Here is a 27,144-nt window from a genome sequence, read left to right as displayed (position 1 = left end):
AAAATTACATAGAGAACTCTAGACAAAGGAAAGCTGTAACTGTTGAGGAGAGATCTTACTCTAAGCTTCCTAGCAGCTAGGGCAAAGAAGCAAACATTTTATTTTATAGAGCTCTGGTATTTAGAAGTCATCATCATCTTAGTATAGAAATTACATTAGGAATAATTTAGCTCATAACCTTGAGAACTATTTGTTTTTATCCTGAGCAGTAGATATATGTTAAAATTAAATGTTTAGAAACAGAATAGATAATATTACCATGTATTTAAAAACCTTTATAAATGTACTCACATAATATAAAAAAATCTGGTATGTGCAAATCTGTATAGATTACATTTGTAAATACTTGTTTTTAGTGTTTTACAAACCACATCCATTTGTTAAACTTGCAAATCTCATACCTTTCTTTAATGTTCTTTGAGGTTTCAAATTATATTAAATATTGTGATTTAAATAAACCAACTCAAATTAACAGAGTATTGAATATGCTTTTTCAACCTGTATGTGCTAGATTCTTCTCTGCCCCCCCCCCCCCGCCCTGTTTTAGAATTACAATTGTGGAAGAATTAAATAGGTAGTAATTTACTAAGATTTTATTTTTCTTTTGTTTTATAAGGAATTGCAGAAAGATATGCAAGGAAGTGCACAGGCATTGGCAGAAATAGTGAAGAACACAGAGAACTTCTTAAAAGAGAGTGGTGAAAAACTGTCACGAGAAGATAAGGCTCTGATTGAACAGAAACTTAATGAAGCGAAGATAAAGTATGAACAGCTTAACTTAAAGGCAGAACAGTCGAAAAAAGAGCTGGATAAAGTTGTGACGACAGCAATCAAGGAAGAAACGGAAAAGGTCCTTATTCAAATATGTGGTACCCTGTTCTTACGGCTTTGTTGAAAATGATGAGTGTAACAGCGCCTTGATTTATTACGTGGTATCAGGTGGTCATAAGTGATGATTAGCACCAGAGACTAGAATTCTGGGTTTTCATGTATGCAATTGACCAAATACTACAAAGTTTGAAGAATTGGCTTTGTTGAACTTTAAAAAAAAAAATTTTATTGTGGTATAGTTGATGTGCAATATTATATGTGTCAGGTGCACAACATAGTGATTCATAATTTTTAAAGGTTATACTCCATTTAGAGTTATTATAAAATATTGGCTATCTTCCCTGGGCTGTACAATATATCTTAGTAGCTTATTTATTTTATACATAGTAGTTTGTAGGCTTTGTTAAACTTTTAAAAACAATTTAAGTGGGATTGTCAGGCTTTCTACTTGTGAAATGTGTGAGGTCCATTAATTACAGTTAAAACTTTGGAATGTGTTTTTAAGAACAGTGGAAATTTCAGGGTAACTGCCTGTCTCTGTAAGGCTTAATTTCAGTGTGTTCAGTTTTCATTATGGGTCTGGTTTAATTTCCCTGCTCTGATTTTCAATGATCTAAGTATTTGCCTTTGGAAAGTCTTAACACTCTTGCCTCGGCCCACGTTCAAGGTTATCTGTTGTGACCTTTCCTGTCTAGGTTGCAGCTGTAAAGCAGCTGGAAGAGAGCAAAACCAAAATCGAAAACCTTTTGGACTGGTTGGCAAATGTTGACAGAGACTCAGGAAGGGCAGGGATGGAACAGAAACAGGTCATTGAACAGAACGGGACTCATTTTCAAGAGGGTGATGGCAAGTCGGTGATGGGAGAAGAGGATGAAGTTAATGGTAACCTGTTGGATATGGATGTTGACGGGCACGTAGGGACCACCAAGGAGAACCTGAACCAGCAGTACCAGAAGATGAAGGTGAGTGGTTTTAAACAGATGATCTTGTTAAAGTCTATTTTCAGGTCTGTAAAGACAGGAAGCACTTAGCAGGTGAGTTATCTTTTCAAACCTCAGGGACCCTTGAGAGTAAAGTCCTTGTTTTAGGGTCATCAGTATGTCTGTGTAAGTTATGGTGAGAATTCTAAGCAAGTGAAAAACAGTGGGAAATACATCATTGGATGTGGTGTTCTTCTCCATGAAGCAGAGTTGTAAGGAATTAATAGAAATAACAATAATAGCTAATGTTCGTACGCTTCAAAGCTCTTCCCATCGTGACTCATTACTCTGTTCATTTAGTTCTCCCCACCACTCTGTCAAATGAGAATATCATTATTATGGTGATGAAATTATTATCATTCATGTTATTCTTATTCTCATTTTACAGATGGGGAAACTGTAACTTACAGAATGAGGTGTCTTGCCTGAGGTTACACTTCTAGTAAGGGATGGAGTTGGGATTTTAAACTAGGCTGTGAGCTCAGTCCCTCTGCTAAATTCCAGCCCGGGCTTGCTGAGCCCTCCTGAGTTTACTCAAGTTCTCTCCAGACTTCAGGTCATCTTTTTGGTGAAGGCTGTGGCTGAGAAGAGGAGTGAAAATTCACTGCATGAAAAATCTAGGGCTAACATTAATACTGCTACAGGAGCCAAGGGAACATTTGAAAGCCATTTTTAAAGAGTCATATAGTTGATCATTTTATTCCAGCGTGTGGCTTTTGATGGGCAGATGCCTGGGCCTCGGGCACATTTGCAGTTCTGTTGTTTGCCTCCGAGTCTTTGTCTTTGGAGACTTGGGAATAGAATGCTCTCTGTGAAGCTCTTCTAGAACAGGAAGTAGAAAGGAAACCAGAAGAGCTGGGATATTTATTACATCACAATTTCAAGGGGCTATTCCAGAACCTGACTGTAATTGTGTCTTAAAATGAAAAATCTAATGAATTCCTAAAGGAACCTGTGAGTCAGGTACAAAGGAGTCAGGAGAGGTTAGTAACTTGACCAGAGGAGTGAAAAATACCAGGGTGGACCCAGACATACAGGTGCCTTACCAGAAACACTTGTTTTTAGCCACAGCATGAAGTTTGCCTTCTGAACTTTTCACTGCGAAGAGTATGAGAATCTGAAAGTGCTTCACAAATTCCTGCTCTCCTGGCAAAGTGGAGAGATGGCCCAGGCTCGGGAGACACGAGGGTTCTGGTACTAACTCTCTGTGCTACGTGTCCTGGGCCCAGTGCTTCTCCTCCTGCAGCCTGTCTCCCCTCATCTGTAAAAGGAAGGGATGGGTCAGGTGACTTATAGGTACTATATACATCTGTCCGACCTACCAGATGGAGATGGCGTATGACTATAATTCAGATGACGAAGAGAGAGAAAAGCCTGCGGGAGAAAAGTTATTTAGACAGAAGTATTTGTCCTGTGCCCACTGCGTGGCAGGTGCTGTCACAGACAAGGGGGCAAGGATTGATGGGTCTGTTCTCGGCTGGCGGCTGGGATCGGACTTCGCGGGAACAGCTGTCCCACAGCAGTGCTTCTTGGCCCTTTGCACTTGATGGCATAGAGCGATATTTTCTCAGCCCCTGAGTGCTCTGTTCCAGGTAGTGAACAAAATAAATTCCCTGTCTTGGTGCTTGCCTGCTGGGGGGTGACGATGATAGCGCGGGCAGTAAACATCCAAATTCTGTGGGATGCTGGAAGGTGGTAGCTTTTTGCCAAGTTAGGTACGGGTGGGCGGATGGGGTGGGACCACCTTTCAGGGTTAATAGGCTTGTCCGAGTAGGTCCACAGGGGGGTATGAGATTCCTGCAAAGACTCAGAGGAGGTAGGGGTTGCAGGCAGGTGTCTGAGGGGAGAGCTGGAACCAGACAAGAGAACAGCTGGAGAAAGGGGTCCAGACGTGCCCACAGGTGGGGGCGGGGTAGAGGTGGGAGGCCGAGTGTGTGGTGTGGGGAGGGGGAGGGCCAGGTCGGAGAGGGAGCTCGGAGGTGATGGGATCAGGCTGTGTGGCTCCACGTAAGCCATTACAAGAAATGTGGAAAATGGCCCAAAAGGATTACTATGCTTTTTTTTTTTTTTTTTATTGAAGTGGAGTTGATTTACAATGTTGTATTAGTTTCTGCTGTACAGCAAAGTGATTCAGTTATGCATATGCATACATGCTATTCTGTATTCTTTTCCATTACGCTATTTACCACATTTTAATGGCATATTGGGATGGATGGAAGAAGCTGGTTATGGCTGGAGAGGAAGGGACTCTAGCCGCTGAGGCCCACACGGCTGAGGGCTGAGGGCAGGTAGTTGTGCACACCTGTGACCCTTCTGCCCCACACCTGTGACCTGCCAGACGCTCTGCTCTTGCCTCCAGGGTGGACTTTGGTCCCTGACATGTGCCAGGCTCCACGGGCAGTGTTCTCTGTGTGCGGTTTCCTGTGCTCCTTTCAGCAAACCTGTGATGGGTAGGGTTACTGTCCCATTTTCCACGTGCAGGAAACTGAGACCCAGTCAGCTGAGCAGCTCCAAGATGCTCCTTTATTATACGTGTCCCTCTAACTTCCTTTGGGCTTCTCCGAATGTATGTTGTTCTTGCTTACTGATTATCGTAGTGTTTTTATAGGTTTCAAATTATAGATTCTTTTTTTCCTATTAAATATCTCTTCAGGATCATTTCCTAAGAAAAAATATTGTACTTCCTTGATCAATAATTAGGTAAAGACATTGACAGTCCCTTTAGGGGGCTCGTAAGGAAGGGATGAGTAAAATGAGAGCAGATTGTAGGTGCTTGTTTTAAGGCTGGAACAGAAATTTATTCCATTTTTTCCAAACTTCTCAAAAACAGTACTTTCCAGAGAAGATGGGAAATTTTAAAATTAGATTTTAAAATTAGCTGCTCACAAAGCAGCGTTTGCTTTTAGGAAGTTCACCATTAAGAGGGAAACAGTGGGCACCCTAGGCAGGTTGATGGGAAGCAGGCCTGCGGGTCCTGGGTCTGTGGGTCCTGCATCCACGTGATGCCTGATCTGCTCTCCCGCAGGCCCGGCATGCGGAGCTCGTGGCCCAGCACCAGGCCGTCCTTGTGGCCACCCAGGCGGCCCAGGCCTTGCTGGAGAAGCAGGGCCACCACCTCTGCCCGGAAGAAAAGGAGAAGCTGCAGAGGAACGTGAAGGAGCTGAAGGCGCATTATGAAAGCGCGCTGGCCGAGTCAGAGAAGAGGATGCGGCTGACCCACTCCCTGCAGGAGGAGCTGGAGAAGTTTGACGCCGACTACGGCGAGTTTGAGCAGTGGCTGCAGCAGTCGGAACAAGAGCTGGAGAACCTGGAAGCAGGTGCCGACGACCTCGGTGGTCTGGCGGCCAAACTGAAGAGGCAGAAGAGCTTCTCGGAAGATGTCATTTCGCACAAAGGAGACTTGAGGTACATCACGATCTCTGGGAACAGAGTGTTGGAAGCAGCCAAGTCTTGCAGCAGGAGAGAGGGAGGTGGCCGGGCTGAACGGGACCACCTGGACACCTCTGCCACCCACAGAGAAGTCCAGGGCAGGCTGGACCGCGCCACCGACCGCTTCAGGTCCCTCTACACGAAGGTAATTTCATTTTTTTTAAATTGAAGTACAGTCGATTTACAATGTTGTGTTAATTTCTGCTGTATAGCCAAGTGTTTCAGTTATACATATACATATATATATTCTTTTTCATATTCTTTTCATTATGGTTTTTCTCAGGATATTGACTATAGTTCCCTGTGCTATACAGTAGGACTTTGTTGTTTATCCATCCTGTATATAATAGTTTGCATCTGCTCATCCCAGTCTCTGAATCCTTCTCTCCCCACCCCACTCCACCTTGGCAACCACAGGTCTGTTCTCTATGTCTGTGAGTCTGTTTCTATTTCCTAGATAACTTCATTTGTGTCATATTTTAGATTCCACATATAAGTGATATCGTATGGTATTTGTCTTTCTCTTTCTGACTTACTTTACTTACTGTGATAATCTCTAGGTCCATCCATGTTGCTGCAAATGATATTACTTTGTTCATTATTATGCCTGAGCAATATTCCATTGTATATATGTACCACATCTTCTTTATCCATTCATCTGTCAGTGGACATTTAGGTTGCTTCCAAGTCCTGGCTATTGTAAATAGTTCTGCTATGAACACAGGGGTGCACGTATCTTTTTGAATTATAGTTTTGTCTGGGTATATGACCGGGAGTGGGATTGCAGGATCATATGGTAGCTCTATTTTCAGTTTTTTAAGGACCCTCCATACTGTTCTCCATAGTGGCTGTATCAATTTACATTCCCACCAACAATGCAGGAGGGTTCCCTTTTCTCCACACCCTCTCCAGCATTTATTGTTTGTAGACTTTTTGATGATGGCCATTCTGACCAGTGTGAGGTGATAGCTCATTGTAGCTTTGATTTGCATTTCTCTGATCATTAGCGATGTTGAGCATCTTTTCATGTGCCTCTTGGCCATCTGTGTGTCTTTGGAGAAATGTCTATAGTTCTCCTTCCCATTTTTTGATTGGGTTGTTTGTTTTTTTGTTGAGTTGTATGAGCTGTTTGTATGTTTTGGAAATTAAGCCCTTACCGGTTGCATCGTTTGCAAATTCCGTAGGTTGTCTTTTCATTTTATTTATAGTTTCCTTTTCTGTGCAGTAAGGTAGTTTCATTTTAAGGCATGAGGGATCTGTGCGTGTAGTTTTCATTCTGTCCTCTTTAGTTTTGGAATTAGAAGCAAGAAATCTGAAAACTGAAGCAGGGAAAATAAAGTATTTTCATCCTACTTCCCTCAGTCTTATTAATCTACTTTACTTCTGAAAAATATGTTTAAAGATTAGGAACGTAAAGTTATTTATTAAGTTCATTTGGAGTGATTTCCAGGCAGCCCTAGCTGTAAAACTCTGTATTACCTGTTTTGCCCAGCAGGTGGCGGGTATATTTTGACTCTAAACAGAGTGGTTTGCTGTTTTGCAGCCTCTGAAGCTTGAGAACTGAAGCTTCCTCTCAGATAATTCCCTTCACAAGGAATTCGTTTTACACATATATTTGGTCTGTGTATTATTTTAATACTTAATGGCTAACAGACTGTTTCAATTTTATTATTCTCGTGGACCAGTAAGAGAGTTTTGTTTTAAAAAAAAGCGAAACTGAGAAAACATGTTTCTGTTTAGAATATAAGCTGACCAGGCTGCACAAATGTCTTGAAAAGCATCGTTGGCTGTTGGCCTTGGCTTCCTTCTGGTCTAGATTATTTGCACTCCTTGTGTTAATCAGTCTTGTGCAGCATATAGAAGTGATTTATGAAGCACCTTGAAAACCTTTCCATCTGATGCATACTATACACGTGGTGTGTAAACTCCATGGAGACGAGCCCCTTCTGATGATTGACACCTAAACCCTTCATTCTGGATTAAGATCCAGCCCTCGTGCAGATGTTTTTGAATTGGTTAGTTTTTGACTTGTTAGAGGAAGCGTCTTCCTATAAAGGAGAAAATCTTCGCCCTACAGTTTTTGCTCACTTTGGTTGAAATCTGGTGTTTTACAGGTGGCATAACCCATAGGTCCTGAGGATTATATATAAAGTAGTGGATTTTAATCCCCACCCTTCTCTCTTTCGATTTTCAGTGCAGTGTCCTTGGGAATAACCTCAAAGATCTGGTGGATAAATACCAACACTATGAAGATGCTTCATGTGGGCTTCTCTCTGGGCTCCAGGCTTGCGAGGCCACGGCGAGCAAACACTTATCTGAGCCCATTGCTGTGGACCCTAAAAATCTGCAGAGGCAACTAGAAGAGATGAAGGTAAAAAAAAAAAGAGGGAAAAGAGAGATCCAGCCCCAAGGTAGTTCCATGGAATGCCCTCCGCTCTCCCCCACTTTTGTGATCATTCCCCCAAGGGCAGGGGAGGAAGGGATGGGAAGGAGTGTGTCTCCCTCTGGGGGGAGTTACAACTTGATGTCTGTTCGTTTCTCTTTCTTCTACTGTGGTTTAGCTGGTCTGACATTGCTGTCATGGTTCGTATTCCCCACCTCCTCATCCCCAGACAAAGACCAGTCCTGCCTGGGCCACTTGTGATCTTTACACTTATTTTTTTAAAAAAACTTCTTATTTTATATTGGAGTGTAGCCGATTAGCAATGTTGTGATAGTTTCAGGAGCACAGCAAAGCAACTCAGCCATACATATACATATACATGTACCCATTCTCCCCCAGACTCCCCTCCCATCCTTGTTCATTGTCTTCTCCTGCATTACCACCAAGCTCCACAGGGCAGATGCTTGGTCTGTTTTGTTCAGTGCTGTATCCCTGGGCCCTCATAGGTCCTCGATGAACATTTGTTCATGAATGGACCGGGGGACGGTGGGGGTGTCACTGTCACACTCTGTGTGGGTTCCTGTTGGGTTACCCCCGATTCACAGAGGTACACACTTCAGTTATCACCTTGCCCACTTCTCAGAGAGGCCACCTGCCCTTTAGAACATTCAGACTTGATGGGGGAATTGTGTAAATGTCTCAGCCCCACCCACAGTGGCAGAGAGAGTCTAGCCATTTCTTACATTCCAAGCATATTTTAAAATCCTCATGTGAGGGGAGAGAATTTTTGAAAAATTTTATTCTTCTTCCGTGTGACCAATAATTTTGAGTTTGAAAGTTTCATGTCTTAAATCTTTTCTGTGCTTCCTTTTAGCAGGTGGGTAGCAATAGCTCATTTCCGCCTAGATAGAAAGCAAACACTGTAATGCCAGTGAAACTACTGCCTTTCAGAATTTGGTTGCATCTGTTAGTTACAGAGTCAGAAATCATTATTGTGCGTTAACAAGGGAAACAGATACCATACTGACTTAGCTTAATGTTAGGTATTGCCTGAGACCAGTGTCTTCTGGCTGGAAGAAAGCTGTCTTACCCTGAGGTGAACTGTGGCAGGTTAAGGCCAAACAGAGAGAAGGGGGAGGAAGCGTGGGGTGAGAGGAGGGAGGAGGGGCTGGGGCTGAAAGGGTGGAGAGCTCTGTGTTTTCCTGGGCTGGAGTTTACCCAGGGCTACACAGGCACCAGGGCCGTGTCCTGGGCCAGGTCAGCCCCGACGTTGATGCAACTTCCCCACTTCAGGGGTGCATTTTCAGTCTTGAGGCTTTTTTCTTTTTTTTTTTTTTGGTTTGTTTTTTTCTCTCTTTTTCAGACAAGCCCAAGAACAGATCTGTCTTAATGAAGCTTTTGGTCCCCACGGGATGACAGGTCCAAGGGCAGTATATGTTGGTAGAGGAGATGTTGTAACATAAAGGCCATTATTTTAATAGGAAATGCCAGGAGCGGCATAATTATTAAGATTGCTTGTATTACATTTAATTAGGAAGTTAGGTATTTTTAGCATCGGAAACTGTGAAATAGACATAACACATTTTAAGTTAGGTCTGTATTAGCAAACTGATTGCATCCTGTGTAAAAGTAGTTTTAATGTAGCTAAAGCAAAAACAAACAAACAAACAAACAAAAAAATGAAATGAATGCTATGGCTTTTTAGTGAAATGGAAACATGGATTAATTCTAGAACTGGAACACTACCTTGGTATGTGCTGAGGAAAAAGACTCCTCTAGGCCTCAGGCAGCCAAAGAAATAGAAAAAGAGTGCAGCGTCTCCAAGGAGAATTAATTCCAATTAAGCCACAGCATAATTTTAGAATTAAATGCGTGATTAAAGTTGTTCCTGGCATATGGACGTGTTTTCCTCAAAGATGATCTCAGCAGGTAGAGAGGATACATTTTTATGAGGATTAAGGAGTCTCCATTTCTTTCATTTTATTACCGACATCTTACAATCATTTTTCTTTTTAACAGTAATACAAACACATAAGACTACTACCAAACAATCAGTCTTTTGTACATTTACAATACTAACTTCTACTTATATTCTGTTGTATGATAAATGTAATTTGGGGCACCCAGTGGGTACATTTGAAATATTTTTGGCCAATAACACATTGCTACTAGCGTTATTTTTAAAGTGGCTGTTGGCTGTGTTGTCAGCAGTCTGATACCCCTGGGCTAGAATGATGCTCTTCATAATCAGTGGACAAAATGAGATTTTAGCTTCATATGAGGCACAGAAAGGCAGGATCCTGGGACCCTTCTAGAGGCCTGGGTTTGGAGCCAGGCATGGGGCCAGGTAACATTGACAACATCGACCTTCCAGGCTTGCTCTGATCTCTGGGAGGGTGATGAGTGTCGGGAAACTTTTATGAGCTGGACGAGTGCCCACGGCTCTGTAAACTTCACCCTTTTCTGGTCCAGGCTGGAGACCAAGGTCATCATCTTGCAGTGTTCCCTGTCACAGATGCTTCTTTCATGTTTTGATTTCATTGAAATCCATTAAAAACAATATATGGCACCCATTTGAATACTTTAATTTGCAGTTTTGTCCCAAAGTAGTGTTATAAACCACTACCATAGCTAAACTAAAACCTGATAATGTTAGGAACTAAAAACTACTGACTCTCTTGAACATAATTATGAAGAGAAAAGGCATGGGATGTTTTGAAGAGAAGAGGTGAAGAAGAAATGCTTTTCTTGTAATCCATTTCTAAGTTTTAGGATGGTAGGTAGGGCCATCTTTGGTACTGGATGTTTTATAAAACCATGATCACTTTTACATAAATTTATTCATTCAGAGACATTTATGTTCTAGGCCCACTGTTAGGTTTTTTGAAGACACAAAGGGGTTAAAACCCTATCTCTGTCCTTGGGGAACCCACATTCTAAAAAATAATTTTTGGAGGTGCCTTTAAATTTATTTCATTTCCTATATAACTGTGTGATGCAAATAAGTTGTACGTGTGGCTTAGGCTTCAGTCCATTATAGGTAAAGTTCCTATTTTGAGGAATTTCTTACACTTAACTGCAACTAAACTTGTGGGAGAATTTCCCAAACTGATCACTCTGATGCAGATTCTTTGGCCTCTTAGAACAACTGTAGGATCTGGTATTCAGATCACAGATCCCATGCTGGTCATAGATTGTTGAGCCTTTGGACATATGCACAGCTGCCTGTATATTATCACAGTTTCTTGGATATGAGAATTAATTGAGGAAAATTTTGCCATTGGCTTTAGACATTTGCTTTTTTGTTGTTGTTGAAGGCTGAAATAGAGGGGGATCTTTTAAAACCTTACACTTGATATCTTCATTTATTTACTTATTCATTCAGTTGTTTTTTCCAGAAACTTTCGTTAATGCCATGTACCCAGCACTGGGCTAGGCAGTGATAATAGAAAGCCGAATACTATCAATTCCTAGTTCTCAAGGAGGTTCCAGTTTGATAGAAGAGACAAATCGGTGCAGTGTTATTCACAGGGCATGTGTGGGAGCTTCTGGGGGCAGTGCTCCAACTCGGGGTGAGGAGAGACAGGGAAGGCCTCCCAGCTGAATGTTACAGGTAAGAGCCAAGCTCAGGGTCGCCTCCCAAGGTCTGTGTGTAGAGATGCTAGGGCCTTGGGTCCAGCAAGAGCAAATCGCTGAGGGATAGCTGTGTCGTGGGATGCTTCTGGAACAGGAGGGGGAGAAAGATGAGATTGAAGACAGAATTAAGGAATAGATTCCCTTGGACAATTGATGGCAGGCTCCAGTATCCCCTTTATTCTGAAGCGAGAGGAAGCTATGAAAGATTTTAAGAGGGGAGTGATGCAGTCAGGTATGTGTCTTCCATAAAACATATCAGGGGCTGTATCAGGGGAGAGACTGGAGGCAGGGGCACAGTTAGGAGGCTTTTTCCAGTTCAGTGAGAGGTTGTCCTATAGTGATTCAGAAATACAGAACCAGAGCCAGATTTGAAAAAAATATTAAGCAGGTGAAATTGTCAGGGCTTGCTGGTTGGTTTGCAGGTGGGAAGGAAGGAAGAGGCTCAAGTACCACCTGGGTGATGATGCAGCCCCAGGAGGATGCCCAAATCCACACCTTCCCCAGGACCTGCCCCAGGGCCATCCCATGGAGGAGGCCCCTCCTCCCTTCCCAGGTCCTCCTCCCTCAACCTTTTTCTTATTCATCTTTGGCACTTACCACTTCCTGCCTTAGACTAGAAGATCCCCATGGGTAAGCTTTGTGTCTGTTTGATTTTTGTATTTTCACAAAACGTAGCAAGCTTTTTTGGAATTTGTTAGATATTAAGTAACTTTTGTTGCATTAACGGAAATAAATATGACTCAGCATTGGGTCAGGATGTGCAAGTCCTTAATTATCTCCTTCCCTGGAGTCAGAAATGGTCTCAAAGGGGCTCTGCTGCTTGTGTGTTTTTTATTTGTCTTTGTTTTCTGGTGGTTGTGGGGGTATTGTATAGAGTCTGGGAGTGGGATTGAGGGGAACTCAGGCTGAGGGTGGAGGGTTTCAGGATCAGGCATCAGGCCGGTTATCATGAGCATATGCTGAGGGTTTATTCCAGGACTGAACTTGAATGTTCCCGACTGGCTGATGGTTTTGCTAATGTCACTTTATAACTGGACTTATTCTAAGAATTCTGGAGTAAGCTTCTACTGATGACAAGTCTGCTCTGTCTAATTTATCTTACTGTGAATCTTTTTCTCGTATTGGAAATCTGTTATTTAGTCCTACTGAATATAACTGAGGCATTCAATCCTCCAGGCTCTACAGGGACAGATATCAAGTCAGCAGGTGGCTGTAGAGAAACTGAAAAAAACAGCTGAAGTGTTGTTAGACACCAGGGGATCTTTACTTCCCGCCAAGAACGACATCCAGAAAACACTGGGTGAGTGTGCATTTCCTCGTGTCTGGTCTTACATGTCCGTTCTAAATGAAAGTCTCATAGTAGATACGGAGATGTCGCTCGCTAGCATATTCTGCGTCACTCTGTCCTTTCACTGTGAAATGGCCCTTCTCAGTCAGGGCAGAGGCACGCCCTTCTTGGCAGGTGTATTAGGATCTTGGGAGTGGGGACTGGGCTTTGTGGTTTGCATACCTAAATTTTAACTTTTTATTTAGAAAATGTAGCAAAAACTTTTTAAAAATTTTAAATTTAATATTAGAGTATAGTTGATTTACAGTGTTGTGTTTAGTTTCAGGTGTACAGCAAAGTGATACAGTTACACATATACATATATCCATTCTTTTTCAGATTCTTTTCCCATATAGATTATTACAGAATACTGAGTAGAGCTCCCTGTGCTATACAGCAGGTCCTTGTTGATTTTATCTATTTTATGTATAGTAGTGTGTATTTGTTAATCCCAAACTCCTAACTTATCCCTCCCTGCTACGTTTCCCCTTTGGTAACCATAAGTTTGTTTTCGAAGTCTGTGAGTCTGTTTCCATTCTGTAAATAAGTTCATTTGTATCATTTTTTTTTAGATTCTACATATAAATGATATCACATGATATTTGTCTTTCTCTGCCTGATTTACTAAACTCAGTATGATAATCTCTAGGTCCACCCTTGTTGCTGCAAATGGCACTAGTTCATTCTTTTTTATGGCTGAGTATTATTGCATTGTATATATGTACCATATCTTCTTTATCCATTCATCTGTCAATGGGCATTTAGGTTGCTTCCATGACCTGGCTATTGTAAATAGTGTTGCAATGAACACTGGCGTGCATGTGTCTTTTTGAGTTATGGTTTTCTCTGGGTATATGCCCAGTAGTGGGATTGCTGAGTCCTATGGTAATTCTATTTTTAGTTTTTTAAGGAACCTCCATACTGTTTTCCATAGTGGTTTTACCAATTTACATTCCCACCAACAGTGTAGAAGGGTTCCCTGTTCTCCACACCCTCTCCAGCATTTATTGTTTGTGGACTTTTTGATGGTGGCCATTCTGACCGGTGTGTGGTGAACACTTTGTTGTAGTTTTGATGTCCATTTCTCTAACAATTAGTGATGTTGAGCATCTTTTCATGTGCTTTTGGTTAATGTCTTCTTTGGAGAAATGTCTATTTAGATCTTCTGCCCAATTTTTGATTGGGTTGTTTGTTTTTTTGATACTGAGCTGCATGTGCTGTTTGCATATTTTGGAGATTATTCCCTTGTTGGTTGCTTCATTTGCAAATATTTTCTCCCATTCTGTGGGTTGTCTTTTCATTTTGTTTATGGTTTCCTTTGCTGTGCAAAACCTTTTAAGTTTAATTAGGTCCCATTTATTTATTGTTGTTTTTATTTTTATTACTCTAGGAGGTGGATCCAAAAAGATATTGCTGCGATTTATGTCAAAGACATAAATCGTTCATTCTTGCAGACATTCAGAAGACTATGTTTTATTCTAAGAGTTTTATAATACCCAGCCTTACATTTAGGGTTTTTTTAAATTTTTATTTTATATTAGAGTATAGTTGATTTATAAAAATCTCTTTATGTATGCAACAGTCACAGAAAGTAGAACCTAACAAGTTTCTGTTGTTTGATGGGATTGGACCGAGCTAGACTCTCAACCTAAGGCCAGAACAGACTCTTGGAGGGATCTTCTTGTCAAAAGCAGGAGCACGGAGTTAAGAGGTTAAGATGTTCCTGCTTCTCCTTTTCGTGGGGTCTTTGGCCTCACAGGGTTCTTCCGTGATCCTAGAAACCCTGTCCAGTTACAGCGATGCTTTTGCGTCCTCTCACATTAGGTGGTGCCTTTCCTGAGGAAAGAGCTGTTGTATATTACCTTTGTATCGACTCACAGTTTTTAGTTTAAACGCACAGTGGGTTATCAATTAACATTGTTTATTGTCTTATTATATTTTTTGTTTTGACTTTGCTACTTTTCCTATATTTAATGTGTGGTTTCAGGTTATTAAATATTTCTCAGTGTGAAATAAAAAACTTTAACATAGCAAATGATTTACATACCTTTCACCCCAAGAGAGCTGGCATTAAAATCTGAGTTGAAATTGTAGGTAAAGAGAAGGATGAAACTTTGCTCTTTTAAAACCACTCTGTAGAAGTCAAACCTTTTTCTTTCTTAAAGACATTCAGAATCTTTTTTTAAAATTTATTTTCAGATGATTTATTGCCAGCAGTGTATAATATGCTCCTTCTAACCTACAGGAAAAATATTTCATCTTATTTTGCCCAACGGGATTTTGTATTCAAAGAGGCAAAAACCCTGGAGGCAAAATATCAGTAATATGATATAAAGTCCTGCACTGTTTCAAGAAAATGTAAAAAAAAAAAAAAAAATATATATATATATATATATATATATATATATATATACATTTTCTGTTACAATATTTCATCATGGATTTAAACAGTGATATAGTGCAATTTTTTTATCAATATATATTTTTAATAAATTTATTTTATTTTTATTTATTTTTGGCTGCATTGTGTCTTTGTTGCTGCGTATGGGCTTTCTCTAGTTGTGGCGAGCGGGGGCTACTCTTCGTTGTGGTGCGCGGACTTCTCATTGTGGTGGCTTCTCTTGTTGCGGAGAACTGGCTCTAGGCACGTGGGCTTCAGAAGTTGTGGCACACGGGCTTCAGTAGTTGTGTCTTGCGGGCTGTAGAGCACAGGCTCAGTAGTTGTGACGCACGGGCTTAGCTGCTCCGCAGCATGTGGGATCTTCCCGGACCAGGGCTCGAACCCATGTCCCTCGCATGGGCAGGTGGATTCTTAACCCCTGAGCCACCAGGGAAGTCCCTATCAATATTTTTTAATTGAAGTATAGTTGATTTACAGTGTTGTGTTCATTACTGCTGTACAGCAAAGTGATTCAGTTGTACATATATATATACGTTCTTTTTTTAATATTATTTTCCATCATGGTTTATCACAGGTTATTGGATATAGCTCCCTGTGCTATACAGTAGGACCTTGTTGTTTATCCATCCTATAGATAAGAGTTTACATCTGCTAACCCCAACATCCCACTGCATCCCTACCCCAGCCCCCTCCGCCTTGGCAACTACTAGTCTGTTCTCTAGAGACATTCAGAATCTTTTGATCAGGCACCTTGTCACATAATTTTCAGCATGTGTATATAGATGCTCAGAGATGCACACGTATTTATAAATTACATACACCTATTGCTATCTTAGCATATTATGTACATTATAAGACCCCAAAATATAAAATGTTAAAGTAGAAGGTAAAACCGCGAATGATCCTGTGTCCCAGACCACTGTCTTCACCTCCCACCTTGGCAACCACTGCTCTTGGGACAGGGGCTTGGGGGAGAAAAGACGATATTATATGTAATTCTGGTATTTGAAGAGGCATTTTGACACCTTCCCATTTTTAACTTTACACAATTTCACTTTCATTTGTTTAAAATCCATGTTACATTATTTTAAGACTAAAGCTTCTCTCTGGCATAGTTTTTTAGGAATATGTGAAAGTATATTTAAGATATAGAGGAGTTTCTCTAAGATCTATTTGACTTCTAAGAAAACCAACCTCTTAAAAAAGTAACATTCTTAAAGTAAATTTTGTTTGTACCTTTTTCTAAAATATCTTTTAATTACTAAAATCAAGAATTTACTTCAGTGGCAATATTCTATTACTAAGGAGTCCAAAAGTAAACTAGTACAATGTGTTAATTTAAAAATAATTTTTTTATTGAAGTATAGTAGATTTACAATGTTGTGTGTGTTAATTTTATTAAAGTAGCTCACTGTGCTTGGGAAATCACTTACCATAGCTAAACAGATATGATGGTGCCCTATTGAAGCACAGAACCACCCATTTGAGAAACAACTCACCTGCCAATCGCAGCCTGCAGTTCAGATGATCTGCTCTGTGACTTTCAAATCAGGGTTGTACTTGAACCTGCTGCTTGTCTGCCCTCAGCATCTTGGTGCATATTAAACTCTGTCCCCTCCCTGTTACCCTTCTCAGGGGCTTCATTGTGTTTTCGTGAAAGGAGCATGATTGTCTCTTTCAATCATCCAAGCTTAACCTCTCAATTCAGTGAAAATTTGTCAAACTGTTTTCTCATGATATAATATTAGAACAAGCAAAAAGAAATAGTTTTTTTATATGGATTATGTACCATGAGCTAAACATAAGCATGTAAGAGATTTCATTTTTATAGAGATGTCTATTTTCTTCCATTGAAACATTTTACAGTGTATCAGAAATAATTAAAATTCTTTTCAGATTCTTGGACAGTAGGTGATAAATTGATGATTAAAAACATTGTTATCCAGAGAGGTGGAGTGGGGGGAGGGAGAGGTGAATACATTGAAAACCACTGTTCTTTGAACTTCTCATTGGTCTTGCAGTATAGATGTAGGTTGTTAAAATATAGAGCTTTATATATGAATGAAAACTAGCCAGAAAGGTTTTTTTAAAAAGCATCTTAAGTCTTTAGAATTGAAAGTAAAGTTAATCTTATCTGAGACAGGTCAGCCTGCTAACATTGTTTATTTTTCCCTTTGCCTGCTATTAAACTTATCAAATACATTCTATCTGTGTTATCTTAGACGCATCATCTCAACCTTCTGTATTTTATGTGAATTTTCATTGTGTGTTGTCTATTTTCTCAGTACATTTGCATCTGCTAACTTCTGTGCATTTGAGTACTTTGCTTAGGATGTGAAGGATGAGAAAAACTTAAATCTCTGTGTGTGTGTGTACGTGAGAGAGAGAGAGCATGCGCGAGCAAGAAAGATTGAAATAATTTTTATGCGTAAAGGTTAATTCTTAATAAATCTTTATAAGAGTATATTGTTTATTGAGATTAGCTCTGTAAGACTGTCACCTTTTTTTTTTTTTTCCATGTAGTTATCAAGTGTGGCTAATTTGAAGTCAGGTTGAGAACCAATATTTATTCCAAAGATTGGCTGTTTGGATCACTTTCATTTCTCTGGACAATTCAAATGTTCATGCATCCAAAAATACTTTTTTCAAATGAAGATTATATATATATATATATATATATATATATATATATATATACACACACACACATACACACAAACACATACACACACACAATTATATTTACACATATATACTATTTAAAAATTTTTAGGTTTTTATTTTCCACTAGGATCTTTTCTTTCTTTTTTCAGGTTTTGGTGGTGCTCTGATGATGCATTATGAATTTAACATTTCACCCTTTTTTCCTCTTCCAATTCTAGTGTAGGAATTTTTATGACTCTCCTTAGTGTGTTTTGCAAAGGAACGGCGCAAAGAGAACTTAGTGGTTAAAGTTTCCCGATCCTTTTGGACTAGGTGACATTGTCGGGAGATACGATGACCTGTCCAAGTCTGTCAGTGAACGAAACGAGAAGCTGCAGATAACCCTGACCCGCTCTCTGAGTGTGCAGGACGGCCTGGATGAGATGCTGGACTGGATGGCGGGTGTGGAGCGCTCGCTGGAAGAGCAGCGTCCCGTGCCCTTGAACTCCGCCGCTCTGCAGGACGTCATCAGTAAAAACATCGTAAGTGACTTCCAACAAACAGACAGCTTCTAGATGAAAAAAAAAACCCAGCGTCTCAGGTTATTCAAAAAGTGTGGATGTTTTCATGCTCTGCCCATATCAAACCCTTTCACTGATTCTCCCTACACATTTTCATCCCTAAAATTCATATATCCTGGGTTTTTCCATGTGCAGACATAAACCGATATATGAAGAACTTGAATGTTCTTGTTAGTGTAACATTATTTGCTCTTTTGTATGTGTATCTTCCTCAGCATATGAATCGTGGGTTATAAACATCATTCTAGATGGCAGGGACCAGAACCTTATAATTCTCTTTAAGAAAAAACACAGACTTATTCTTCCCAGGAACTTGAACTGTATATACTGTTGGGTTCTCTTGCTAAAACAGCACTGAATATTGGATAAATTAAAAATAATTGTATGAAAGTTACTAAGAGAGTAGAGCTTAAAAGCTTTCATCACAAGAAAAAAAATTGTAAATGTGTGTGGTGATGGACATTACCTAGACTTATTGTGGTGATCATTTGGCAATATTTACAATTATCGAATCATTATGTTGTACACCTGAAACTAATATACTGGTATAACATTATTATAACAGATAGTTATACATATGTCAATTATATCTCAATTAAAAAATTGTAATATATCGAAAAAAAATATGGTAAGCTCCAAGGATGGGTAGATTTAAGAGAAACTTAAGGCATAAAGAGATGTCTCCTGAATATAACAACGTGGAAAGTAGCGCTTGCATAGAGACAAGTGTGCGAAGCGATTTTCCGTGCAGGAGCACAGAGGGACTTCCCTCTGTGTACTTTTCATGAACAGCACTCATGGTACAGGGCATCCCCGCACACCGGGTCCTGTTTATTCCTCACGGCTTCAGCCAGCTGCCCAGGAGGTTAATCAGATCAGTCTTGTTGTTGTCTACCCTTTGAAAAATCAGGACCGTGGATAATCCCTGGGCTGCAGGAGATCCCGGGGTTGCTGAGTGGCGGCCGTCTCCTGCGTCGCCAGGACAGCCAGCCAGCTGTTCTCCAGTCTCCTTGCGGGGACTGGGGATGGGATTCCTCCAGGGACCAATCAGCTTGTCTGTCACTCCCATTAGCTTCCTTAGTCACAGGTGGCTCAAACTTCTGTTCTGAATAGTAATTTTTACAAGTCTGACGTTATTTGTAAATATCATTAGGTTACGTGTGTGGTATTTGGTCCATTTCAGATGTTGGACCAGGACATCGCGGGGCGGCAGAGCAGCATAAATGCCATGAATGAGAAAGTGAAGAGGTTCACAGAGACCACGGACCCGTCCACCGCATCCTCGCTGCAGGCCAGGATGAAGGACTTAGCCCTTCGCTTTTCAGAAGCAAGTCGCAAACACAAAGAAAAACTTGCCCAAATGGAGGAACTCAAAACCAAAGTGGAGCTGTTTGAGAACCTCTCAGAAAAGCTCCAGACATTCTTAGAAACCAAAACCCAGGCTCTTACTGAGGCAGACGTGCCTGAGAAGGATGTTACTGAGTTGTCTCAGTTTATGCAGGTATGTTTCCCATGGAATTCACAAGGCTGATTAAATATATCAACAGCTAAGACAAGCACATACATTTACTGGCAGAGTTATGATTAACAAGCATCATTTTAATTGCTGATGGATTGGTTAGATCTATGCTTTCCTCCTTTAACAACTTCAAAGCTCATCTTCTCCTTGAAGCCTTTGCTCATTAATCAGAAGTGAACACCATCTCTCATTTTCTGTATATCATAGGTGATATACATATCTTATTCCAGAGCCCACAGAGGCAGAATGTAAAGAGTGCATATTTAAATTAAATTAAACTGTTCTCTTTCAAACAGCCTGCCTGCATGTTTGTTTATACTTAGACCATAGGCAGGATCATTCTGTGAAATTCTGAGTGGAGCCATTCTGGTCCCATACCTACATCTTGATGGGATGCCCTTTGAAGATCTAGCAACACCTTATATTTTTTTAAATTTTTGTATTGAAGTATAGTTGATTTACAATGTTGTGTTAATTACTGCTGTCCAGCAAAGTGACTCAGTTACATATATATATATATATACATTCTTTTTTAAATATTCTTTTCCATTATGGTTTTTCATAGGATATTGAATATAGTTCTTTGTACTGTACAGTAGGACCTTGTTCTGTATCCATTCCATATATAAAAGCTTACATCTGCTAACCCCAACCTCCCACTCCATTCCTCCCCCAAGCCCCTCCCCCTTGGCAACCACCAGTCTGTTCTTTATGTTCGTAGCAACATCTTATATTGATGAAATATCTAAATGCTTTGTAGGAATCAACTTCTGAACTGCTAGAACGCAGGAAAGATCTCGAAGTTTTGCAGAATCTCTTGAAGGAGATCTCCAGCCATGGCTTGCCAGGGGATAAAGCTCTGGTTTTTGAAAAAACAAATAATTTGTCAAAGAAATTCAAGGAAATGGAGGATACTGTCAAAGAAAAGTAAGCACCACTTAAGAAATTGGATTTTATTCTACTTGATACTAATTGGAATGCATGATTTTTATTTAGTTATGTAGCTACCTGGAACAGTTTTTGGAAACTTGAGAATAAGCATAGGGCTACTTTATAAGTACTTTAATATGGATATTTTTTTTGCTGTTAAAATTAAGTATAGTTTTTGTTAAAGTATTTAGGAGGGAAATTCACTACTTCTTACATGAAAGTATTTATAGAAGGCACTGTGTAAGGAAAATGGTGGTGGTAGTGTTTTACTGAAAGTAGTCTAAACTCACTGTAGTCTGAAGCCTTTGGCTATTACATTTTTATTTGCAAAGGCAGAAATAACCTTGAAAGATAGCCCATGGTTCACTGCTTTCTGGGCTCAATTCAGAAACAATACATCATTCCAGTATAGTTCTGGATAGTTCTGGATGGCTTTTTGGTTTTTTTTTTTGTAAAATAGTTTCCTTTTTGAAGAGTTGTAGATCAGACATGATTCCACGAACAAACAAGGTAAGAGACAAGAGAATGAACCTAAATTAAGGTAAAAAGCTGTACAGGGGTGTGAGCCTTGTGATTGAGTTTTATATTTCTGATCTCATGCGAGTTGAGAATATACATCTGGTTTTGCCAAAGTTCATACAGAAGCCCCCCAAAAGATAGAAAGTAGTCATTTCTCTTTCAGCTATTCTTCTTCATTTCTTTGGAATTGTCTACCTAAAACTTTTGAGTCCTGTCTGGACTACTCACAGAGCTATCATTTCCATCCTATTTAATTCACATGACACAGAAGAAATATTCTTGGTTTCCCTGGGTAAACTCTAGGTTGTTTCTTCTGTCAGATGGGTCCAGTTATCAAACCATGTGGTCATCGGTGATTAGTTTACCAGCCATGTACTCTCTGCTAATAATCCACACACCTGCACACGTGCACATGCCATCTACATGGTATCCAGTTACCAAATCTAACTGTCCTCATAGCTGTACCTGTGCCAGGCGTGTGCCCTCCCTCTGTGGTGCTGAGTGTACAGAGAGATCCGTATAGTTCACTGTGGAGCTTTCTGAGTATCCGTGGGGGAGGTGCACATTAAGTTCTGCATCACTAGGTCTCACCTCGTTTTTGGAAACTCAAACCTGTCCTCTCTCTCTGTAAAGACCCAGTTTACCCATCCACTAAAGTGACTGTAGTGACACTAGGTGGCGCTGTGTTTCCCTCATGTTAGTGACTTGTGTTTCCCCTCTGGTTCTCAGCCTGCTGGCGTTTAGCACCATATAAAGCGGACAGATAAAAGCTCACTGACTCTAAATCATGTTAAAGCTGTTTATATATGGCTTTAGAGTGTACGTAGCATTATAGAGAGCCGTTACACATGGGTTACAAATATCTTAACTGTTCCTATCTTGATCTACAGACTTTACTGAGGAAATAGACAAGGAGTAATTTAGCTGATTTCACTTGCCACCTATGAAACCTTTCCTCCTGTATCTGAGGATTGGAGTGTGCCTGGGGGAAGATTTTTTTCTTAATGTTAAGCTTGAAATGGGAATAATAATTTATTTTTTTAGTAATTAGTCCTTTGGAGTGTCTCCCTTTGTGGCTTAAATTTGTCAATGATGTTTGTGATCTAGAAAAGAAGCTGTATCTTCTTGTCAAGAACAGATGGATGCCTTTCAAGTTCTGGTTAAATCATTAAAGTCGTGGATAAAAGAAACCACAGAAAGAGTTCCCGTTGTGCAGCCTTCTTTTGGTGCAGAGGATTTAGGGAAATCTTTGGAAGAAACTAAGGTGAATCATTGTCCGTGTCTGATAAGAATTTCTCATTTGCCTGTGTTAGGAGTGAGAGGTTTCCTTTTACCTAATAGCACATAAGTAAGAACCTCATGTATGTACAGTGTATTTTGGTGATATTTGGAAATCATGACGGGTTTAACTGATCCTTTCGAAGAAGGACACAGACTTTCAGTTAATTCGCTTTTTTAAAGAGACGTATTTGTGAGTTGCTGACTGGTCCGAGTTTCTTTCCCCACCACATCTCTACGTAGTTTATTTTTTATACCATTTTTCATAATGTTAGTAAAAGATCCTTCTCTTCAACTCAGCATTTTGCTCTAGTTTGGATGTATCACTCTAACCAGTATTCGAAGATGGAAGTTATTTGAATCTCTAGTGTGTGAGTCTTCTGTCATCTGACTCAGTCATAAAACTTAGGACCAGTTATGGCAAGTTTTCCACTCCAAATTTGTGGAGTTGTGTGTCCTTTAAAATTCATTGAAGTTTTGATGATTAAAATTCACTATTAAATGGAATTCTGAATTTCCATTTTTTTAAATTGTTTCTACTACTTTTTTTTTTTTTTTTTGTAACTTGTCTGTTACCTAGTACAGTTTTGCAGACTTACAGTTGACAGTTACTTTGGAACCCGTGGCAGCTGGGACTAGCCTGGCTTCCACTGTGGCTGGGAGCAGAATTCAGGATGGACCCCACCCCACTCCTCACTATTAACAGTGTTAACAGTCACCTGGGCTGCTGGAACAAATAGAGATGCTGTCCTTTTCTTCCATCCCATAAGTCAGAACCCACAATCATCACTTTTAAGATATGTTTAAGACATTGAATTATAATGTGTAACTTGGAAAAGATTACAAAGACTGAAAAATAATGTGTTTTTATATCTCAAGAAATTACAAGAGAAGTGGAGCTTAAAAACACCTGAGATTCAGAAAGTCAACAACAGTGGGATCTCACTATGTAACCTAATAAGTGCTGTGATGACCCCTGCAAAGGCCATAGCAGCAGTTAAGTCAGGTAAGTGCTTTATTTACATTTGTGGTAAAACCCGTAAGAATTGGGTCCACCCATGTTGATTTTATTTGTGTATGTTATTTTTAAAAATTAATGTGTAAAATAACCTCAGAAACACGAAGGGAAAGTGACAAGAAAGATGGCATCTCTAAACAACCTAAACGCTGCCATGGAAAAGTGTCTGTTCTGGTCAAATTTCAGATCTCTTAGGTTTTATCTTATTAAATACTACAATTTAAAATGTAACCAAATTCATCTGTAAGAATAAGGAACATTATATTGGGGAAGGGGAAAGATCAGATTCCAGTTTGTTTTTACCTAATTGATGGGGATGTAGAAATTCTATTTGAAATCTTTGATAAAGAAATGAGTCTGGTCTCCTGGGAAAGAAGGAAGTAAGGAAAGGAAACAGGTTCTTTTCTGTCGAGTGGACCTCTCTTAATTTCTTCCCATCTGCTTTATTCCTTACACTATTCCCAAAGAAAACAGTTCTATACTGTGTTAGCCAGCATGTCTGAATCACAATCTTACCAGGCTTCTCAACAGAAGGGGAGAGTCATGTATAAATAATGGTTCTAAAATTAAGTTGTGGATAGAGTTTTAAGTTTAAAACATATTTATATTGTTGTCACTATCAGGTTTAAAATAATCCAAGAGTAGACTGAAGGCAGATCTCATATCTTTATTCTGAGAGTTTCTGATGATTCTCTGTGGTTTATCTGCCCTGCTCAGCCCCCAGCTGTTCCCATTGTGAGGCTGATGTTGAGCTGGGCCCCTCTCCACCCACCGTTTGTTCTGCTCTATTAATCCCATTTCAGGCAATCCTCGTAGTATACATGTGTGATGATCTCTCCTTTATCTCCTAATCAGATTTCCTGAAATGTCAAGGTTTTTTTGTTTTTTTGTTTTTTTTTAAAAGAAAGGAATTCTGTGGTGTTTTACATTAGTTCTTCATGCCCATTCTATATTAGTAATAAGTAAAAAGTATTTTTTTCCTACTCTTGACAACTCCCAAGCATGGTAAGAATTAATCTTGAGTATCTAAAGGGTATTTTCACTTCCATCTGAAATGCCACGGTGTGTGTGATTTTTTTTTTTAAAGGGACAAAACTTAGATTAAGATTCAGATATTTAAATGTTTTTGTTTAGGCTTGTTCTCGTGTGGTTAGTTTGGGGAAATGTTTTTGTGTTTTGGATAGAGAGCCAAGGCATACTAACATGAGAAGGTCTAATTGATTTTTTAATATTCTGATTATGAAAAAGGAACCAGTGCTAGGTGTTTAGGGAATTAAAGAGAAATAATTACTACAGCTCACCAAGTAGTTCCTATTTGCTAGGCAGTAGGGTAACTGTCTTTAATTCCCACAGTGGTCTCGTGAGATAGGTGTTATTCTCCCCAGCAGTTTGGTGGGATGGATTCACCTGTGCAGCCTCACAGGGAGTCATTAGTGGGGCTGGGGTTTAAGTTCAGGTGAGACATATGCCAGGGCCCAGGTGCCCCAGCCACTGTACCTCCTTCCTCTATGTTGATACAGTAATGGTTTCTTTTACTTTTAACTTTTCTTTCATGTCTTTTTACCTTATTCCGCCTCCATTAAACCCATGAAAACACTGTAACTACAGCAGACAATTTTCAGTTTCTTAACTTGAGACATTCTTTTGTCCGTCAGGCATTTATGCTTCAAGCAACACACATAGTGACCAGCTTCTGTGCTTCAGGGACTGTATCACTAAAATAACTTCAGCTTTAAAGCAACCTTATCCCCAAATTTTCTTATAAATTAATAGTTAATGATTAATGTATATAATCTAAAGTTATTGAAACTCTGCTCTTTAAGTTGATCATGTTATGACTTTAAGAATAAATGTTATGTAAAAGAGAGGATATAGCTTGATCTTTCAGACCTTCATTTGATTTTGAAATTGAATCAGTATTTTACATTTTCAAATAGTAATAACATTTTAAAAGAATTACTGTTTATGGCATTGGCTTTAATGCCACCTACTATTAATATATATAAAATACAATAGAAATCTATGATGACTTCAGTTTCAATATTTTTGCAGGTGGAGTAATATTAAATGGTGAAGGAACAGCCACAGATACTCAGGATATTTTGGCAAATAAAGGTAAATAGTAACTTTAAGTGCTTATTGATTAAATTACTTGGTATGGTTTTTTTTTGAGAGAGAGAGAAAATCTTTTTAGGGATGAGAAGTAGTTATATCGAAATTTCAAACTTGAATTAAAATGGTATGAGTATAGTCATGTTCTCCATAAATAACATGTTTATATAACATTCCATGCAATTTTGTTCATCTGAGCTTAATGAAATCCAGTAATTCAGCTTGGCATTTGGTTTATGTTTCCTTCTTTCGGGTTAATTTGAGATATTTTCTCACTTGGGATAACATTATTTGAGCTTTTTTTTTTAATTTGATGCCTGAGGAATTAATAAGCATCATTTCATGATCTTTGTTTTTTATTCCATTTAAAATAGCTATCTCATTTCACTTGTATTATGCAATGTACCTAAAGTATTTGTCATTAAGTAGCATTGTAAGATGATGTAACATTTTAGTTCTACAAACTCTATAACTTTATCATAGTAGACTTAATATTGACAAGATAGAAGGAAATAGCACGTGAAACAAATTTTTATTTCTAGAGCTCTAAACACCCTGAAAATGTGTCAATATAATTGTTCTTCTTACGTTTAGGATTAACATCCATTAAAAAGGATATGAGTGACATAAGCCATGGCTATGAAGATCTTGGCCTCTTACTTAAAGACAAAATAGCCGAACTGAGTACCAAACTCTCCAGATTGCAAAAGGCTCAGGAAGAATCAAGTGCCATGATGCAGTGGTTACAGACGATGAACAAAACTGCCACGAAATGGCATCAGGCACCTACACCTACGGACACTGAGGCTGTGAAGAGTCAAGTTGAACAGAACAAGGTATCTTCTGTGGGTCCATTTACCGAAGACGTGAGAGAACAGATTAGCGCTCAGAACTGAGCACTGGGGGTCAGGAGCCCCGTTCTGGTTTCTTGCTCTATAAACTTCAACAAATAGTTCACCAGCTTTGTTGAACGTGACTTTCTGTAGAGATTGATGCTAATAGTCACTTATTTTTACACGCAGATGTTATAAAGATGAGTGAGCTGTTGGGTGCAAGCAACTTTGCCACCTTCAAATTAGTTTAAGTCTTGGATTTTAACCAGTACTTATTGGAAAAGATGTATTTAAGGGCTAAATGTATTAGGAATCTGTTCTGTCCAGTATAAAATAGGGGAGCTCATGCTTTCCCTTTGTTTAATACACGGTATTTCTTTCTACAGCTGTCAGGGTTGGGAAAACGGTTTTGCACTCTGGCAATGCTGGCAAAAATGTCTCCAGATGACTAACTTATCTTTGAACTCTGTAACGTGTTGTCCAGAAAAGTGCTTATTTGCTAGTAGTCTCAAATCTTGCAGCCTTTATCAAGACTGATTTTCTGATTAATTACAATCTTACTGATGTCATTTTCCTTTTTTTCCAAAGGGATTTGAGAATACCTTGAAATTCTTCCTAGGTGATGGGATGAGGGTCATTATCTCTGTAGCTCTAGCATTCTTCCTTGGGATTCTGTTATCAGCTAGTTGAAGAATAGTTATGAAGAGGAAAAGAAAATATAATT

At 39.5% G+C, this 27,144-nt stretch overlaps 1 protein-coding gene across 24 annotated transcripts in view; it reads left to right on the top strand.

Annotated features, from left to right (window-relative positions):
• Positions 1-27,144, top strand: part of DST (dystonin) — a 510,328-nt gene that overhangs the window by 376,656 nt on the left and 106,528 nt on the right. For all 24 annotated transcript variants that reach the window (XM_059939019.1, XM_059939025.1, XM_059939006.1 and 21 more), the window contains 12 exons: positions 617-850; positions 1,527-1,793; positions 4,837-5,385; positions 7,435-7,611; positions 12,436-12,559; positions 17,964-18,172; positions 19,395-19,712; positions 20,491-20,657; positions 22,287-22,443; positions 23,337-23,463; positions 25,528-25,590; positions 26,182-26,423. In XM_059939019.1, coding sequence (XP_059795002.1) covers positions 617-850; positions 1,527-1,793; positions 4,837-5,385; positions 7,435-7,611; positions 12,436-12,559; positions 17,964-18,172; positions 19,395-19,712; positions 20,491-20,657; positions 22,287-22,443; positions 23,337-23,463; positions 25,528-25,590; positions 26,182-26,423 — 2,634 coding nt within the window. The remainder of the gene's footprint in view (positions 1-616; positions 851-1,526; positions 1,794-4,836; positions 5,386-7,434; positions 7,612-12,435; positions 12,560-17,963; positions 18,173-19,394; positions 19,713-20,490; positions 20,658-22,286; positions 22,444-23,336; positions 23,464-25,527; positions 25,591-26,181; positions 26,424-27,144) is intronic.

The sequence above is a fragment of the Balaenoptera ricei genome, chromosome 11 (genome assembly GCF_028023285.1).
Source record: "Balaenoptera ricei isolate mBalRic1 chromosome 11, mBalRic1.hap2, whole genome shotgun sequence".
NCBI classification, from domain to species: Eukaryota; Metazoa; Chordata; class Mammalia; order Artiodactyla; family Balaenopteridae; genus Balaenoptera; species Balaenoptera ricei.
Note: the sequence above shows the minus strand (reverse complement) of the source record. Positions and strands in the feature narration are given on the sequence as shown.